At 39.8% G+C, this 17,865-nt stretch overlaps 1 protein-coding gene across 1 annotated transcript; it reads left to right on the forward strand.

Moving 5' to 3' along the window:
* Positions 1-349: 349 nt before the first annotated feature.
* On the forward strand, positions 350-2,572 carry IL5 (interleukin 5; the record flags this gene model as incomplete). Its single annotated transcript, XM_079703682.1, has 4 exons — positions 350-493; positions 698-730; positions 2,235-2,366; positions 2,474-2,572. 4 exons carry the CDS (start codon positions 350-352, stop codon positions 2,570-2,572), a joined length of 408 nt encoding a protein of 135 aa, XP_079559808.1.
* Between the last annotated feature and the right edge of the window lie 15,293 nt (positions 2,573-17,865).

Consider the following 17,865-nt stretch of genomic DNA (forward strand, 5'->3'; position numbering starts at 1 on the left):
ACATTATACTTCTTTTTACACAAATCTTTTAAAAGGAAATTCAATCTTCTGATTTTAAGAAATGCAAATGTGGGGCAATGATGTATCCACCTAAGGATTTTCTTTTGTAATGGAAAATGTTTTTAAAGGTGAAAAATAGGGATTTTTTTTATTATCAAAAGATAAAAGTAAAATTATTTTTTAAGGTACAGGCATTGGAAACAGTTTCACTATATGCCATTATTAAGCATTCTCTATCTGATTGTTAGAAATTATTCATTTCCTCAAAGAGAGAGAATAAATTGGTTGGGGATGAAATCTCATACTATGCACATTCTTTGCCAAGGCAAACGCTCAACATTTCAGAGCCATGAGAATGCTTCTGCATTTGAGTTTGCTGGCTCTTGGAGCTGTCTACATTTGTGTCATTGCTGTAGAAAGTCCCATGAATAGACTGGTGGCAGAGACCTTGCTACTGCTCTCCACTCATCGAACTCAGCTGATAGGTGACGGGGTAATTTTCTTTTTGATTCCTACAGTCTTTAAAATATATAGGTAATCATTTGTGGTGGCTAATTTTTAAAGATCTGTCATTAATCATGAAATTATGAGAGTGTTAGTACTATATAATTGATAACCATATTACTAGCAAGAATTTTACTAAAAGTTATGAGTGCTAGAGTGCTTTAAACATGAATATATTTTCTTTCCTTTTCAGAACTTGATGATTCCTACTCCCGAACATACAAATGTAAGTTAAATCAAGATTTAATAAATGATTGAGTGAATAAGTAAATTTCATATTTTAAGCTATAAAGCATTAGTTATCACTGGAATGATTTAATTTTCTCCATTTTGTTTTTGTGTGTGTGGATGCAAATGTATGTACTTATAAATATTAGGAATAACTTTACAAGTAGAATTCACTAAACAAGTGGATCAGGCCCTTTGGTGATGTTGTCAGTTCTCCATCTCAAAGAGCCTCATGTAAGGCATTTTTTTTTTTTTTTTTAGGTATTTAATGTCTTTTTCTTCACTATATGCTTTTTAAATTTTATTTATTTTTTTAATTGAAGTATAGGTGATTTACAATGTTGTATTAGTTTCAGGTATACAGCAAAGTGATTCAGTTATATATATATATATATATACACACACACACATATGTCTGTTCTTTTATATATATATTATTTTTCAGATTCTTTTCCCATATAGATTATTACAAAATATTGAGTAGAGTTCCCTGTGCTATACAGTAGGTCCTTGTTGTTTATCTAGTCTATATATAGTAGTGTGTATATGCTACTCTCAAATTCCTAATTTATCCCCCCCCACCTTTCCCCTTTGGTAACCATAAGTTTGTTTTCTATGTCTGTGAGTCTGTTTCTGCTTTGGAAATTAGTTCCTTTGTATCATTTTTTAAGATTCCACATATAAGTGATATCATATGGTATTTGTCTTTCTCTTTCTGACTTCCCTTAGTATGATAATTCTAGGTCCATCCATGTTGCTGCAAATGGCATTATTTCATTCTTTTTTATGGCTGAGTAGTATTCCACTGTATATATGTACCACATCTTCTTTATCCATTCATTTGTTGATGGACATTTTGGTTACTTCCATGTCTTGGCTATTGTAAATAGTGCTTCTTTCTGGAAGAATTCCATACTGGGTGAGAGGGGCCTCCTAGTCTCCATTCAACTCTATCTATGGCTTTCCTCTCACTCTCATGTCTTTCCGAAAGTTTAGCAAGTTAGGTTTATATTTTTAAAATCATGGTCAGTAGACATTAAAATATACAATGAATGCCCTATATTAATATATGTGTCATTTCCACATATTTAAATTATTATGACCATATAATGGAATTGTATACATTTGGAGTATGTCATGGTTGTATTAAAATGTAAAATATATGATTTCATTAGTCTAAATAGAATAAAATTACCAGCTAGAACTACAAAAGGAAACTCATGGGAGCTCAATCAGTATTGTAGTTGCATTATACTTCCTAAACATTTTAATTTCGGTTAAGGAGTTAACTTATATCATTTGTAAAACTCCTCAGTAGTTATATAAACTTTATCTACTTTTGGAAATTATATCTCAGTGTGAAGTGGTTTGCCACTTGGAAAAGGAACAAGTAAAATATTCTTTGGAGAAGAGAACTCATGTAAACAACACAACTAACTTCTGGAACTAAATTTTTATACCTTGTTTTGATTATTTATAGTTTTTAAATCTTCCTCATTTAGCACCAACTATGCATTAAAGAAGTCTTTCAGGGAATAGACACATTGAAGAATCAAACTGCACAAGGGGATGCCATGGAAAAACTATTCCAAAACTTGTTTTTAATAAAAGAATACATAATAGACCTCCAAAGAGTAAGTTAAAAACATTTAGTGGAAACTTAAGTAAATTTGTCTGGCTCTGCCTATGTTTACAAGAATTGACAGTTTCCTGCAATACTTACTGTCTACTCTTTTCACAGAAGAAGTGTGGAGGAGAAAGATGGAGAGTAAAACAATTCCTAGACTACCTGCAAACTTTTCTTAATGTGATAAACACCGAGTGGACAACGGAAAGTTGAGACCAACCTGTCTCACTGTAGCGAAAGATTCTGGAGGAGGAGAAGGATGTTTTACTGCAACAAGGATGAGGGCCAACCAAGGGTGGGGCCTTAATATTCAGTGTAATGAAACTTCAGAGGCAAAGTAAATATTTCAGGCATACTGCTACCTCACACAGGCAGAAAGTATAAAAACAAAATATTTGAGCTGTATTTCAGATATCAGAATCATTGAAGTATTTTCCATCAGTTTGCTCTAAGCAAAATAGATATATACTTTTATCTATCTTATTTAACATAACATTCTGTAAAATGTCTGTTAACTTAATATTATTTATGAAATAATTGAGAACTTGGAAAATTAATATTTATTTCACCTTAGGCTATGTTCCAATAAAACAAAAATAGACAACTCTGGTTCAATTTGTTGCTGGCCTTTGTCTGACTTCTGAAGTGAGCACAGTCTGTGTGAGAACATGCCGAGTTTGGAGAGCATTCCCATCTTCCAGGTGGCAGAAGTCGCAGGTTGCTAGGCATACCATGGGTGGATGAGATCTAGCAGGACTTAGTGGGGAAGGGGGTAGCAGGGACATGGGCAGGGGCTGGAGCCTGGTTTCCTCTCCATGGTATACCCAGAGCCTAGGTTGGTGCAGGTAAAATGGGAGGTGATGAATGAATGATTATAAGGGCCTTCCAGAACTGGCCAGAGAATTAAAATGAGTTTCACGGCTTCCCCTGGGGAGGAAGGCAGTGTAGGAATCTGTATCTAGGTCTCTTCCCAGCCTATGAGAAGAATGTGGCAGGCCAATCCCACTGCCAGTTTGGGGAAGAAACGCTCCTTGTGGAGCCCAGAGCACTGTGACCTGGGGGTTCTTCACCTCACCTGACATTGTGGCATAACAATGGTCAGAGAAGCACTGGTAGGCAGTTATATTGGGGAGGCTAGGTTCTAGAGGTGCCCATCATCTGTATTCCCAGGGGCAGAGCAGCATTAGGCAGAATAACACTCCAATCTGCCTGTTTATGACTATCAGTACCATAATTGGAAGTTCCTCTGCTTGAGGAAATTTCTTAAGGATTCAGAAAATATGTTCTTTAAGATATATTTTAAAACTGAGACCTGGAGGAGAGGCCCAGTAACAATATTCAGCTATGCCATTAATTCCTTCCTTCGCTTACTGATCACAGGCCCTACTGCATGCTGGGAGAGAGTTGTGGCCATGTGCTACAGGGCCTTACAGATGGTGCCATTACCCTGGGCATTATCTGCATAGATTGCACGTGTTGCGCTTGACTGCTTGTGTGAAGCAACTGCTCCTACTGTTTCTGGGTGTGGGAGAGGGGCCAGGGCAGTCAGACACAGATTCCCAGGTGGGAGAATGCAAGTCCTTTTGTGCAAGAAGACATATTCCCCTTCCAGCACAAACACAGGTACGGTAGTCAGCACTCTGCTGTGGCTTAGGCTCCCAACTTGTGCACCCACCAAGCCCCAATAGCTGGGGCTGAGATGATGAAGAGGTGTCAGCACAGTACTACGCTGACTGTTCTCGAAACTGACAGGAAACAGGAAACTCAATGTGAGAAGAGACTGAATGTCAATTTAATTCAATTCAGCAAATATTTATTGAGCTCCCATATGTTCCAGGACTGTTCTAGGGACTAAGATTCATCAGTGAATAAAAAAGACAAAATTCCCTGCCCTTGTAAACTTATATTCTCTCTCAAAAAAGGTCATTTTCTAGCCAAGATATGGAAGCAACGTAAGTGTCCATCAACAGATGAATGGATAAAGAAGATGTGGTGTATATATTGATATATATGTACAATGGAATACTACTCAGCCATAAAAAAGAATGAAATTTTGCCATTTGTAACATGGATGGACCTGGAGGGTATTAGGCTTAGTGAAATAAGTCAGACAGAGAAAGACAAATACTGTATGTTATCACTTATATGTGGAATCTAAAAAGTTAAACAAACAAGTGAATATAACAAAAAAGAAACAGACTCACAGATATAGAGAACAAACAGTGGGGAGGGGAAGGGGGGCAATATGGGGGTAGGGGATTAAGAGGCACAAACTACTAGGTATAAAATAAATAAGCTACAAGGATATATTGTACAGCACAGGGAAAACAGTCAATATTTTATAATTACTATAAATGGAGGATAATCTATTATACTCCATATAGAATTTTGAAAAATTTGGAATCACTATGTTGTACACCTGAAATTAATACTGTAAATCAACTATACCTCCATTAAAATAAAAATAAAATTAATTTGGCAGGAAAAAAAAAAGTCATTTTCTCACTTTTTTTATCAAGGTCCAATATAGTTATTGTGGATTTAAGGCTGGAATATCCTAAAGTCCCACTAATGAACTCTTACCAATCTACCATCTCAGAGAAGCTGAACGCAAACAGGGCTGTATGAAACTAACCAAAATGGGACTTCTTAGACCCACCAACGATTTTTAAGGCAGAAACAATGATTCTTCAGCTGATTCTACTTTCCCTGTAAAAGCAATGCCAACCAGATGGCCCCTGGACAGAAAGAGTGGGATTCTTACAAGTTATATCAACTGCTCCCTCACCTAGCCTGACTACTGTGGGGCTCCAGAGCCTAGGGCATCAAAGGAGAGGGATTTGGAAGGCTCCAGGTTACAGGAAAACTTTCATGAGTCTTGCTTTTCCTCTCAAAGCTTATCCCAATAAAAGAGCATCTATTTGCGCTCTGTCTTAGTGATGTCGCTGTTATTGCCCAGTGGGAGGAGCCAGAGTGAAACATTAGGCTGGGTTTTGGAGGGCCACAGAGGAACCTTTCCAGAGAACACCTCAACACAATGCATCTAAAACCAAAGTCCCTCTTTGTAATCCATCCTCATCCCCTCAAACCTGCTGCTGCTGGTCCTCCTTGTCCTTCTTTCTCTTCTTCCATTGAGGTTCCCTATTTGGTTAATATAACCATGACTACCTTCCCATCACCTTTCTGGAAGACTCCCTGACTTTTACCCTCTGTGCCCTTCCATCCACCATTCAGCCTCGGAAATGTCTCTCCAATTCCCCCTCTCCATCCCCACTGCCTCAGTTGAGGCCCTTGCCTCTCACCTAGACTCAAGCCATCACCAGCTCCCTACTTTAGGCTCTCCTCATGACTGTCAAGTCAGGGCTTTTGATAAAATACACTCACGGCCATTATGTCACTTCTGGGCATAGAAACCTCTGGCTCTCAGGTCCATCTCCTTCACAGGTCATACCTTTGTCCCCTCCAAGCCCTGCCATTCAGAAATACAGGCATCTCTCACTAAACATTGCTGGCAATAAAATGCTAACCAGGAGCCTCATTCTTATTATTTAAATGGGAAAAGTTTTCATGCATTACATCTCAATCCAAAATCCTCAACCAATTTTCCAAGCATAAAACACAAAACACAGTAAAATTCCTGTGTATAAGCAACAAGCTAACATGTTAAGTTGTAAAATATTTTAAAATTTATTTCTGTATTTATTTATTTAATAAATTGTGGTAAAATAAGGATGTAAAATATTTAAAACTGTACTTCCTGATCACTAAACCATTAATATGGCCTCTTTATCCATATAACATGCTACATGTCCCTTTAGTTGACATTCAGAGCCTTTCCAATTGTCTTCTGTGAACTTTGATATGCTACCAATATATTTGGAGTAAACCTAAAGGCTTTCTCTGTTGAGCTCCCTCCCTCATCACTTTGTTTAAAAATGCATTGAGTTTGGGGGACATATATCTAATATTTTCCCTATGTAAGTATTGGTAGAAAAGGATTGTATTGAAAGGCATATATGTTCTTTTTTTTTTCTATTAGTTCTTTATTACAGATCTTTAAAATTTATTTATTTATTTTTGGCTGTGTCAGGTCTTAGTTGCAGCACGTGGGATCTTTCCTTGTGTTGCACGGGCTTCTCTCTAGTTTTGGCATGCAAGCTCCAGAGCATGTGGACTCTGTAGCTGTGGCCCGCAGGCTCTCTAGTTGTGGTGTGTGGGCTCAGTAGTTGCCCCGTGGCATGTGGGATCTTAGTTCCCCGACCAGGGATCAAACCTGAGTCCCCTGCACTGGAAGGCAGATTCTTAACCACTGGACCACCAGGGAAGTCCTGAAAGGCCTATATGTTCTTTGAAGAAATGTTCTACGTGGAAAACTGGGGAGAAGTTCTGTAGGGTATGCTAGCTCTTATTCTTCCCAGAATACCCAGGAGTTTTTACACCTCTGTGCTTTTGCCCACACTGTCTCAGTACATCTGTCTTTTCCCACGTGGGGAACATGCAATTGCCCTTTGGATGTTTTCATCCATCCCTCTATCTTGGCTCTCATAGTCTGGCTCCAATACTACCTCCTCTTTGATTCTCTCCCTGGCTATTACTCCCAGCAGTATTAGGTGTCCTGCATTACTTTGGACATTCCTCTATCAGAGCTCTTGTTTTTATATTGTAGTATTTTCAGATCCACCTTATACAACTCTGAATATGTATCAGTCAGAATCATCTAGATGATGTTATAGTAATAAATCACCTCTGAATCCCAGCAGAAGGACACAACAAAAGTCTCTTTCTTAATCACACTATGGGTGTGGTCTGGGCAGCCCTGCAGAGCAGCTGTCCTCCAAGTGTTGGCTCAGTGTTCCAGGATGCTTCCATCCTATAGTACTGCCATATCAGCAACTGCTGTTGCCATTCCCTTGGAGAATCACACCTCAGTTCTTAAAAACTTCCACTTAAATCACATTGGTTAGATCAAGTCACAGTGCCATGAGTAACTTCAAGGGGTGGGGGGAAATACAATTCTCTCATGTGCTCAGAAAGAGAGGAGAATCAGACATATTAAAGGGTAACACTAATCTCTAATACAATAGACCCTCAACAGATGTTTGCAATGTTCCAATGTTTTGTCAAGGGAGGGAACCAAACTACCGTCTACTGACCGTTTACTGTGGTTAGGACTTCCTTAGACATTTTATATCACTATCTCAATTAATTCTCATCACAAGCCAATGTGAGATAAAATTATTCTTTTTTTATGATATGGAATCAAAGGCTCGGAGAGTTTAAATTATTGGCCAAGGTTACACAGCTAATAAGTGATACAGCTGGGATTCAAACCCTGGTATGTCTCATTCCAACCCTCCCATAATTTCTTTTTTTTTTCTCTCCCTTAATTTCTGAGGAAGTCATATTCTCTTGGCCTTAAGAAATCAGTGAAGTAGAAAATAAGGCTGACCAACTTATTTACTCCTTTAAAAGCCCTGTCTCTAAGTTCAGTCTCATTCTGAGGTACCAGGCATTAGGGCTTCAACATACAAATTTTGGAGAATACAATTCAGTCCATAATACACATTAAAAAGAAACATTTTCCTCTAGCATCTGGGATGATACAGAGGCTTACCTCCACAAGGAGCAGACAGATCCCATGTTCCCTCCATTTTAGGGACCCACAGAAGTTAGAAACAGCAGGCTGTACATCTGAAAAACAAAGTGCTGACACACGTGTGGAAAAACCAACTTGGGAGGCCCCAGGGTTTTTCTGATGTAGTGCATCATGGACATTCCCACAAAGTAGCTTCCGTGAGGGCCTCTCAGGCAGGTCAGGCGAACCTCATGGCACCCTGGTATGTGCCCAGCCCCAGAGCCAGAAGCTGCACTCCTCTGTGGGCCCAAGTCCTGGTGAGTATTTCTCACTGAGAAAGTTCCCTATTATAGGTGACCCTAAACAAAGTCCAAGGCAAATGCCAGATGGCTTCCCTTCCTTCTACTCTGCAATCCATTCTCAGTGCTACTTATGAAACAGAGCTGAGCAGCCATTCCTCAGGATCCCCAACACCTTCTCCTAGGAAGAAGCCGTAGGAGATACTGAGGATAAAATGAGAACATCTCACGTGCATCTAATCAGAGTTCCAGAAAGAGCAAAGAGAATGGGGAAGAGGAAATATATGAGGAGACAATGGCTGAGAATTTTCCACTGTTGATGAAAACACCAATCCATGGCTTCAGGACATCTAGTGAATCAAGCAGGATAAATTAAAAGAAACCAATACCTAGATACATATAGTAAAAGTCTAAAACACCAAAGGGGGAAAAAAAACACTTAAGAGCAGCCAGAGAGAAAAGATAGATTGCCTACAAAGGATATATAATTAGAGCGAGAGCTAATTTCTCAACAGCAAAAAATTAAAGCCCAGTAACAGCACAATGTTATATTCAAAATGTTAGAAAAAACTGTTAATCTAGAATTCCATGATCAGTGAAAATTTCCTTCAAAAATAAGGATGAACTAAAAATTTTTTTTAAATTGAGTTTATTTTTTAGGGCAGTTTTAGGTACATAGCAAAATTGAACAGAAAGTACAGATTTCCCATATACTCTCTGACCCTACACATGCACAGCCTCCGCCACTATCCACATTTCCCACCAGAGTGGTACAGTTTTTATGATCTATGAACCTATACTGCTTATCATTACCACCGAAGTTTACATTAGGGTTCACTCTTGGTGTTGTATGTTTTACGAGTTTTGGCAAATGTATAATAACATGCATCTGCCATTATAGTGTCATACAGAATACTTTCACTGTCCTAAAAATCTCCTGGCTCCACCTTTTCATCCCTCCCTCCCTCCTAAGCCCTGGAAATCACTACTATTGTTACTGTTTCCATAGTTTTACGTTTTCCAAATGTCATATGGTTGGAATCATACAGTATGTACCCTTTCCAGATTGGCTTCTTTCACTTAGTAATATGCATTTAAGGTTCCTCCATGTCTTTTCATAGTTTGATAGTTCATTTCTTTTTAGTGCTGAATAATATTCCATTATCTGGATGTACCACAATTATTTATCCATTCACCTACTGATAAACATCTTGGTTGTTTCTAAGTTTTGGTAATTATAAATAAAGCTGCTGTAAATATTTGTGTACAGGTTTTTGTGTGGATATACATTTTCAACTCATTTATGTAAATACCAAGGAGCATGATTGTTGGACTGTATTAGTTTTTGTTAGAAAATGCCAAACTGTCTTCCAAAGTGGCTGTACTGGGGGCAGGGGGAATTGGATGAAGGTAATCAAAAGGTACAAACTTCCGAGTTTTTAGATAAATAAGTACTAGGGGTATAATGTATAACATGATAAATATAATTAACACTGCTGTACATTATGCATGAAAGTTGTTAAGAGAGTAGACCCTAAGAGTTCTCATGCCAAGGGAAAAATTTTTTTCCTATTTCTTTAATTTTATATCTATGTGAGAGGATGGATTTCACTAAACTTATTGTGATAATTATTTCATGGTGTATGTAAGTCAAACCATTATGCCGTACACCTTAAACTTATAGAGTGCTGTACGTCAACTACACTCAGTAAAACTGGAAGAAAAACAAAACCAAAAACAAAGCCACTGTATCATTTTGCATTCCCACCAGCAATGAATGAGAGTTCCTGTTGCTCTACATCCTTCTAGCACTTGGTGTTTTGGAGTTTGGCCATTCTAAGAGATGTGTAGTGGTATCTTGTTATTTTAATTTGCAATTCCATAATGACATAAGATTTTGAGCATTTTTCACATGCTTATTTGCCATCTGTACCTCTTCTTTGGTGAGGTGTTATTCATGTCTTTTGCCCATTTTAAAATAGGCTAAAAACATTTTAAGAGGAATAAAAACTGGGATAAACCAATAAACTCTCACTAAAAGAACTCTGATAGATTGCACCTCTGCAAGGAGAAAAATCATCTCAGAAGGAAGGTCTGAAATGCAAGAAGGAATTACCCAGTTACTATTTTATACAGGATGATATTATTTTCCTCCAGAAATGATTTATTTCACTTTAGCATAAGGACAGGCCATCTTAATTTAGTCTGAGATGGGTGATAGAAAGCTGGGCTTTGGTTTTAACAGACTGGTTTATTTTGTTAGTTCTTATTCTGAGAGTGTAAGTCTTCAGGGGTCCCAAGTGAAAACCTGGCAGTATTTACAGGAACCCCACCTACCTGGTGGGCACTGAACTTCCATTTTTGTTCCATTTTACCCATGAGACCGCCTAAAACTCTGCTTTATCCACAGTCCAGTCCCTCAGCCACAGCTTTTCTGTCAGCTTCTCTGTGGCTCAGCTCCTCAACCTCTAGAACAATGCTTACTGGTCAGTAAATGCCCCAAGGCAAAAGCTGTGCCATGTCAGGCTCACTTCTAAGTTTCCTTCTCTCTAGGACCTTAGTATCTTAAGTCTTCACTGCCTTGTTAGCTCTCTGATTTTTAAATCTAGTTAAAAACAGCTTTCTTAATTGTTCTTAGCCAGAGGGCTAGTTTGTGCAAGCTGGTCTAAGTCTGAGGGACGACTGTACACTGAATAGCATGTTGATTGATTATCCACCTTTCTTGCCTCTAGGAACAACTTAAGGTAACAGCCATCACTATAAATCCCTAAGCGTCAAAGATCAAGGCACCCTGGTTGCCACTATAGCCTTGCTGACAATTGTAGTAATTATGCCCACCTTTTCTCTGATGATTAAGTGCCCCCAACCTGGCCACTGCCATTCTAGGGATCCCATCGTGCCCATTGATATTAGGGAGTCAATGGAAGCGTCCTCCACCTTCAACCCAGCTTACAGAGAACATCCACTACCAAGCTATGCAATGATGCCTGTTTCTCCTCACTAGTGCATCCCTTGCTGTGTTAGTGAAGGAGTGTTCTCTGTGCCCTCTAGGGAATGTCGTCAGAGCTTCAACACCACAGAAAGGAAGTTCTGGTACCTCCATTTCATATTCTGCAGGCCTTCATCAGGGTCAGGTTTCAAAGAGCCATTCCAGCAAATTGTCAAGATTAGCTCTTGGCAAGGTGTTCTTGCCAAAACATTAAATCCTGAGTCAGTAAGTAGCCCCCATGTCAATGAATTCAAACCTACTCAACTCTTAAGTTCTTCTAGACTAATAGCCTCAGGTCCACTATGTTCTGGATTCTGACAGTACATATTAGTGAGCTCCTTTCACTTCCTTGCCAAGACTGTATGTCAGTTTTAAAAAGCTATTGCCTCTCAGCTTCAAACCTACTTTCTATACTCTGCTGGAACTGGGGTTCTGCAAACCAATTTCTCCTTTGCCAGCTCTTTCTCTGTTAGAATCTGTCAATAGCAGAAGCTAGATTAGGAGGCTGGAGGAAGAGGGGACTTGATCCTTTCTGTTTGCTTCCTATTCTTTATTTCTGTTTCCTACTCCCACCTTTAATATTCATATTCCTAACCCTAAGGTTAACCCTGGCAGCAACAGTTTGTTCCAGTAGCAGCAATTGATTAGTTTGCAGTTTTTCCCATATTCATAGAACCAACCTCAGCACAACCTCATTTCCCTCTGGGACTGCAGCATCAGTCAGTCAGCACTCCCTCAGAGGTCTGGATCCCATTCCCATAAACCCATTTCCTGAGCTCAGAAATACTACCAACAGTGGGGCAGTGCCCACTTCTCAGAGGTCTGAGTTTCAGGCCCTCCAAGGTACTAGGTTTTAATATTGTTAACCCTTTCCCTCTGATACCCAGCCATACAGGTGGTAATTGCTTCCCACAGTTGCTAGCTTCATAAAATACCTTATTGTTCCCTTTTTATTTTATTTATTTATTTATTTATTTATTTATTTATTTATGGCTGTGCTGGGTCTTCGCTGCTCTGCGCGGGCTTTCTCTAGTTGCAGCGAGCAGGGGGCTACTCTTCGTTGTGATGTGCGGGCTTCTCATTGCGGTGGCTTCTCTTGTTGCAGAGCACAGGCTCTAGGCACACAGACTTCAGTAGCTGCAGCACTCAGGCTCAGCAGTTGTGGCACATGGGCTTAGTTGCTCCACAGCATGTGGGATCTTCCTGGAACAGGGCTCAAACCCGTGTCCCCTGCATTGGCAGGTGGATTCTTAACCACTGCGCCACCAGGGAAGCCCTTCCTGTTCCCTTTTTAAAAAACTGTTTTTTTATTGTGGTAAAAGTCACATAATATAAAACATACTATTTTAACCATATTTAACTGTACAGTTCAGTGGCACTAAGTACATTCACATTGTTGTGCAACTCTCACCATCAATCCATCTCCCAAATTTTTCACCTTCCTAAACTGAAACTCTGTCCCCTTTAAACACTAACTCCCCACTCCCCCTCCCCCTCCCCTCCCCTGGCATCTACCAATGTACTTTCTGACTCTATGAATTTGACTATTCTAGTCAAATTCAATACTTCATATAAGTGGAATCAAACAGTATTTGTCTGCACTTATTAATGTGTATTGGAATGCATTTTTAAGGTTAACTTAATATATGTCCTGCAAACAGATTGTACCTTCTCTTTTTTTGTCCCTGTGCTATACAGTAGTCACTGACCAGCCAACTACTTCATACACAGTAGTGTACATATGTCAATCCCAATCTCCCAATCCATTCCACCCCCCACCCCCTTGGTGTCCATACATTTGTTCTGGATTTCTGTGTCTCTATTTCTGCTTTGCAAATGGGTTCATATGTACCATTTTTCTGAATTCCACATATATGCATTAATATACGATATTTGTTTTTCTCTTTCTGACTTATCTCACTCTGTATGACAGTCTCTAGGTCCATCCACATCTCTGCGAATGCACAATTTTGTTCCTTTTTATGGCTGAGTAATATTCCATTGTATATATGTACCACATCTTCTTTATCCATTCCTCTGTTGCTGGACATTTAGGTTGCTTCCATGTCCTGGCTATTGTAAACAGTGCTGCAATAGTTTTTTAAGGAACTTCCATACTGTTCTCCATAGTGGCTGTATCAATTTACATTCCCACCAATGGTGTGAGAGGGTTCCTTTTTCTCCACACCGTCTCCAGCATTTTTTTTTGTTGTTGTTGTTTTGTTTTTTGGTTTTTTTTGCGGTATGCGGGCCTCTCACTGCCGTGGCCTCTCCCGTTGCGGAGCACAGGCTCCGGACGCGCAGGCTCAGCGGCCATGGCTCACGGGCCCAGCCGCTCCACGGCATGTGGGATCCTCCCGGACCGGGGCACGAACCCATGTCCCCTGCATTGGCAGGCGGACTCTCAACCACTGCGCCACCAGGGAAGCCCTCCAGCATTTATTTTTTGATGATGGCCATTCTGACCAGTGTGAGGTGGTACCTCATTGTAGTTTTTTTTTTTAATTAATTAATTTATTTATTTATTGGCTGCTTTGGGTCTTTGTTGCTGCACGCCAGCTTTCTCTAGTTGCGGTGAGTGGGGGCTACTCTTTGTTGCAGTGCACAGGCTTCTCATTGTGGTGGCTTCTCTTGTTGCAGAGCACAGGCTCTAGGCACATGGGCTTCAGTAGTTGCGGCATGCAGGCTCAGTAGTTGTGGCTCACGGGCTCTAGAGCACAGGTTCAGTAGTTGTGGTGCACGGGCTTAGTTGCTCTGCAGCATGTGGGATCTTCCCAGACCAGGGCTCGAACCCGTGTCCCCTGCATTGGCAGATGGATTCTTAACCACTGAGCCACCAGGGAAGCCCACCTCATTGTAGTTTTGATTTCCATTTCTCTAATAATTAGTGATGTTGAGCATCTTTTCATGTGCCTCTCGGCCATCTGTATATGTTCTTTGGAGAAAAGTCTATTTAGGTCTTCCGCTCATTTTTTGATTGGGTTGTTTGGGGTTTTTTTGATATTGAGCTGCATGAGCTGTTTGTATATTTTGGAGATTAATCCCTTGTCAGTTGCTTCGTTTGCAAATATTTTCTCCCATTCTGAGGGTTGTCTTTTTGTCTTTTTTATGGTTTCCTTTGTTGTGCAAAAGCTTTTAAGTTTCATTAGGTCCCATTTGTTTATTTTTGTTTTTATTTTCATTACTCTAGGAGGTGGGTCACAAAAGATCTTACTGTGATTTATGTCAAAGAGTGTTCTTCCTATGTTTTCCTCTAAGAGTTTTATAGTATCCAGCCTTACACTTAGGTTTTTAATCCATTTTGAGTTTATTTTTGTGTATAGTGCGGGAGTGTTCTAATTTCATTCTTTTACATGTAGCTGTCCAGTTTTCCCAGCACCACTTATTGAAGAGAAGACCATAATTCCAAAAGATACATGTACCCAATGTTCACTGCAGCACTATTTACAATAGCCAGGACATGGAAGCAACCTAAATGTCCATCAACAGAGGAATGGATAAAGAAGACGTGGTACATATATTGTTCCCTTTTTGCTTTTCTCATTTTCAAATGCCTGCTTAACAGTTATTTATATTCAATTCCCTCTATTAAAGTAACTGGTATAGTTTCTGTCTCCTGACTGGGCCCTAACTGAAACAGGCTATCTGAGATCTGACTCTGATTATTAGCCCAGAGGCAGTGAGGGATGTTGAGGGAGGGTCACAAGGAGAACAAATGTCATCATGTGAAGCATATGTTTCAGGAGAAATAATTATTCTGTCTCCAAACAAGGAGAAGCTACTCTACTCTGGTAATGGGGAAAGGGCTGCTTATGCCAGTTAAGGAGGCCTCAGAAAAACTGGGGCTTTCAAGAGTCTCAGGTTTTCCCACCCAAAATTTCCTATCACAGGTCTCACAGTCTTACTCTTTCCCTATAAGAGCCCCAACTTTGATAAAGAAGAATGTCAAAGGTACACAGCTATTCTCCCTTGAAGTGCTACAAAGACCTGCAAATAATCAGACCCTGAGCCTAATTTTCAGCTCAGTCTGCCTTATGGCTGTAGGAGATAAGGGTCTGCTATAAAGTTGCCATAGACATATCCTAGTATTCAGAGCATATCTTTAAGTGGAATTAGAGTGCCCTGAGCCTATAATTCTCATCTGGAAAGGTCTCCAGTGCTATCAGAAGAGTCAGTGTATTCTGCAATCCTTATATAATAATTAACATGGTTCCCATAAATCCCAGCCACTGTAACTGCCATTGCCTTGCTCTCCATCTGCCCTTCACCCAAATTAACCAAAGTGTAAAGCTTGAGACATCTGAAAGCCATGGCATGGCAGAAGTTATTGCCAGGACTTCCGTGGCGGTCCAGTAGTTAGGACTCCGTGTTTCCAATGCATGGGGCACAGGTTTGATCCCTGATTGGGAACTAAGATCCTGCAAGCCACGCAGAGCCACCATAAATAAATAAATAAATAAATAAATAAATAAATAAATAAATAAATGCCAACCTACTTATTCTCAGCAGTAGGTTCCTATTATTTTAGAGGGGTGAGTGATCCAACTCCAAAATTTCATTCCAAGGGTTCATTACACCTGATACCGATTGTCATAGTCCAGGTCTCCTCAGAAAGCAGAGCCTGTGGCAAGGATTGAAGCACTGACACTTTATTTGGGAGTTACAGTAAGTCCCCTACATACAAACCTTCAAGTTGTGAACTTTCAAAGATGGGACTGTGCCCCTGTAGGGCAGCTGTTGTACTGTACTGCTGTACTTTTCAAGGTGCCGTACTGTAAGATTAAAAATGTTTTATTTTTTGTGTTTGTTTGTTTGTTATGTATTATTTGTGTGAAAAGTATTATAAACCTGTTACAGTACAGTACTATATAGTCGATTGTGTTAGTTGGGTACCTAAGCTAAATTTATTGGACTTACAATCAAATTGGACTTACGAACGTGCTCTCGGAATGGAACTCATTCGTATGTAAGGGACTTACTGTATAAGCCCAGGTTGGTGAGGCTGAGGAAAAGGGGGAAGTGAGGGGAGAAAGAAGTGAAGCAATGTGATGTGATACACTGGCCACAACGTCACACGGAGGCAGGAAGAAGCATAGCAAGTCTCAGCAGGTATGTTTGCTTGTCTCATGGAATTGCTGCAGAAGTGCTGAAAGGAGAACGTATACCTTAGAACAGTGCAGAGAAAGGGCAAAGGAGAGAGGAATTGATATGGTAGACTCCCTTTTTCTCTCCCATACCCCATTTTTCAAGGTTTACTCCACAGGAGCTTACTTCCCTGAACTTCCAAACCACATCACCCAGTCATCAGCAGCCACATAAGAAGCCAGACCTCATTCCACACAGTGTGGCATTACGTCTATGTCTGCAAGTGAAGGGGAGAAGCTATAAGAAGGCACACAAACATGTGTCCAGTACAAACAGGAATTCCCAAAACTGATGTAAGAAGGCAAAGAAAACTGGAAGGGTTCTATAACCGTTAAAGAAATTCAATCAATCATTTAAAATCTTCCCACAAAGAATACACAAAGGCCAGGTAGTTCTATAGGTAAGTCTCCACAAACTTTCAAGTCATATGTAATTCCAAACATATATAAACATTTCCAGAGAATAAAATGGAATATTTTACAATTCATGTTGTGAAGCTAATATATATTATAAAAAAATCAGAAGGGGATTGTATAAGAATAGAAAATTATGATCCTATACTCACTCATGAACATGGATGCAAAAACTGTAAACAAATGTTATTAATTCAGGGACTTCTCTGGTGGCACAGTGCTTGAGAGTCCGTCTGCCAACACAGGGGACACGGGTTCAAGCCCTGATCTGGGAAGATCCCACATGCCACGGAGCAACTAAGCCCGTGCGCCACAACTACTGAAGCCCACACGCCACAGCTGCTGAAGCCTGTGTGCCTAGAGCCCGTGCTCCGCAACAAGAGAAGCCACTGCAATGAGAAGCCCGCGCACCGCAATGAAGAGTAGTCCCCGCTTGCCGCAGCTAGAGAAAGCCTGCACGCAGCAATGAAGACCCAATGCAGCCAAAAATAAAAAATAAATAAATTTATTTTTAAAAAATGTTATTAATTCAAATCCAGCATGTATAAAAAGATATTACATAATAAACTAACTTGAGTTTATTCCAGGAGTTCAAGATTCTGTATTAGAAAATCTATTAATATACTTTACTACATTAACCAATTAAAGAGATAAATCACATTATATCAATGCAAAAAAAATTACTGAAGTTTAAAATCCATTTATTATAACTACTTTTAGCAAAGCTGAAATAGAAAGGAACTTCTTTAAGCTGATAAGCTTACAGCAAATACTGTGCTCGATGGTGATATGTAAAAGCATTCCTCTGAAAGCAAGGACAATGCAAGAATGCCTGCAGGACCACTGTATGTGCCCTTCACAATCCCAGGGAGCACCATTTACATCATAACCATTGCAGATTTGAATATGTATCATGAGGATTTCCTACCAGACAGGAGTAAAGTATCTTGAGGAAGAGGCTTTTTCTTCCAGTTTGCACAAAGGCTTTATATGGGCATGTGGTGGCCCTGGATAACGTTAACTCCATTTCTGTTAAAAACTGTGACTGATGGTCCTGGACTTTGCAATAAGATTTTATAAGTAGT

Source organism: Hyperoodon ampullatus, assembly GCF_949752795.1.
Source record: "Hyperoodon ampullatus genome assembly, chromosome: 4".
NCBI lineage: Eukaryota > Metazoa > Chordata > Mammalia > Artiodactyla > Ziphiidae > Hyperoodon > Hyperoodon ampullatus.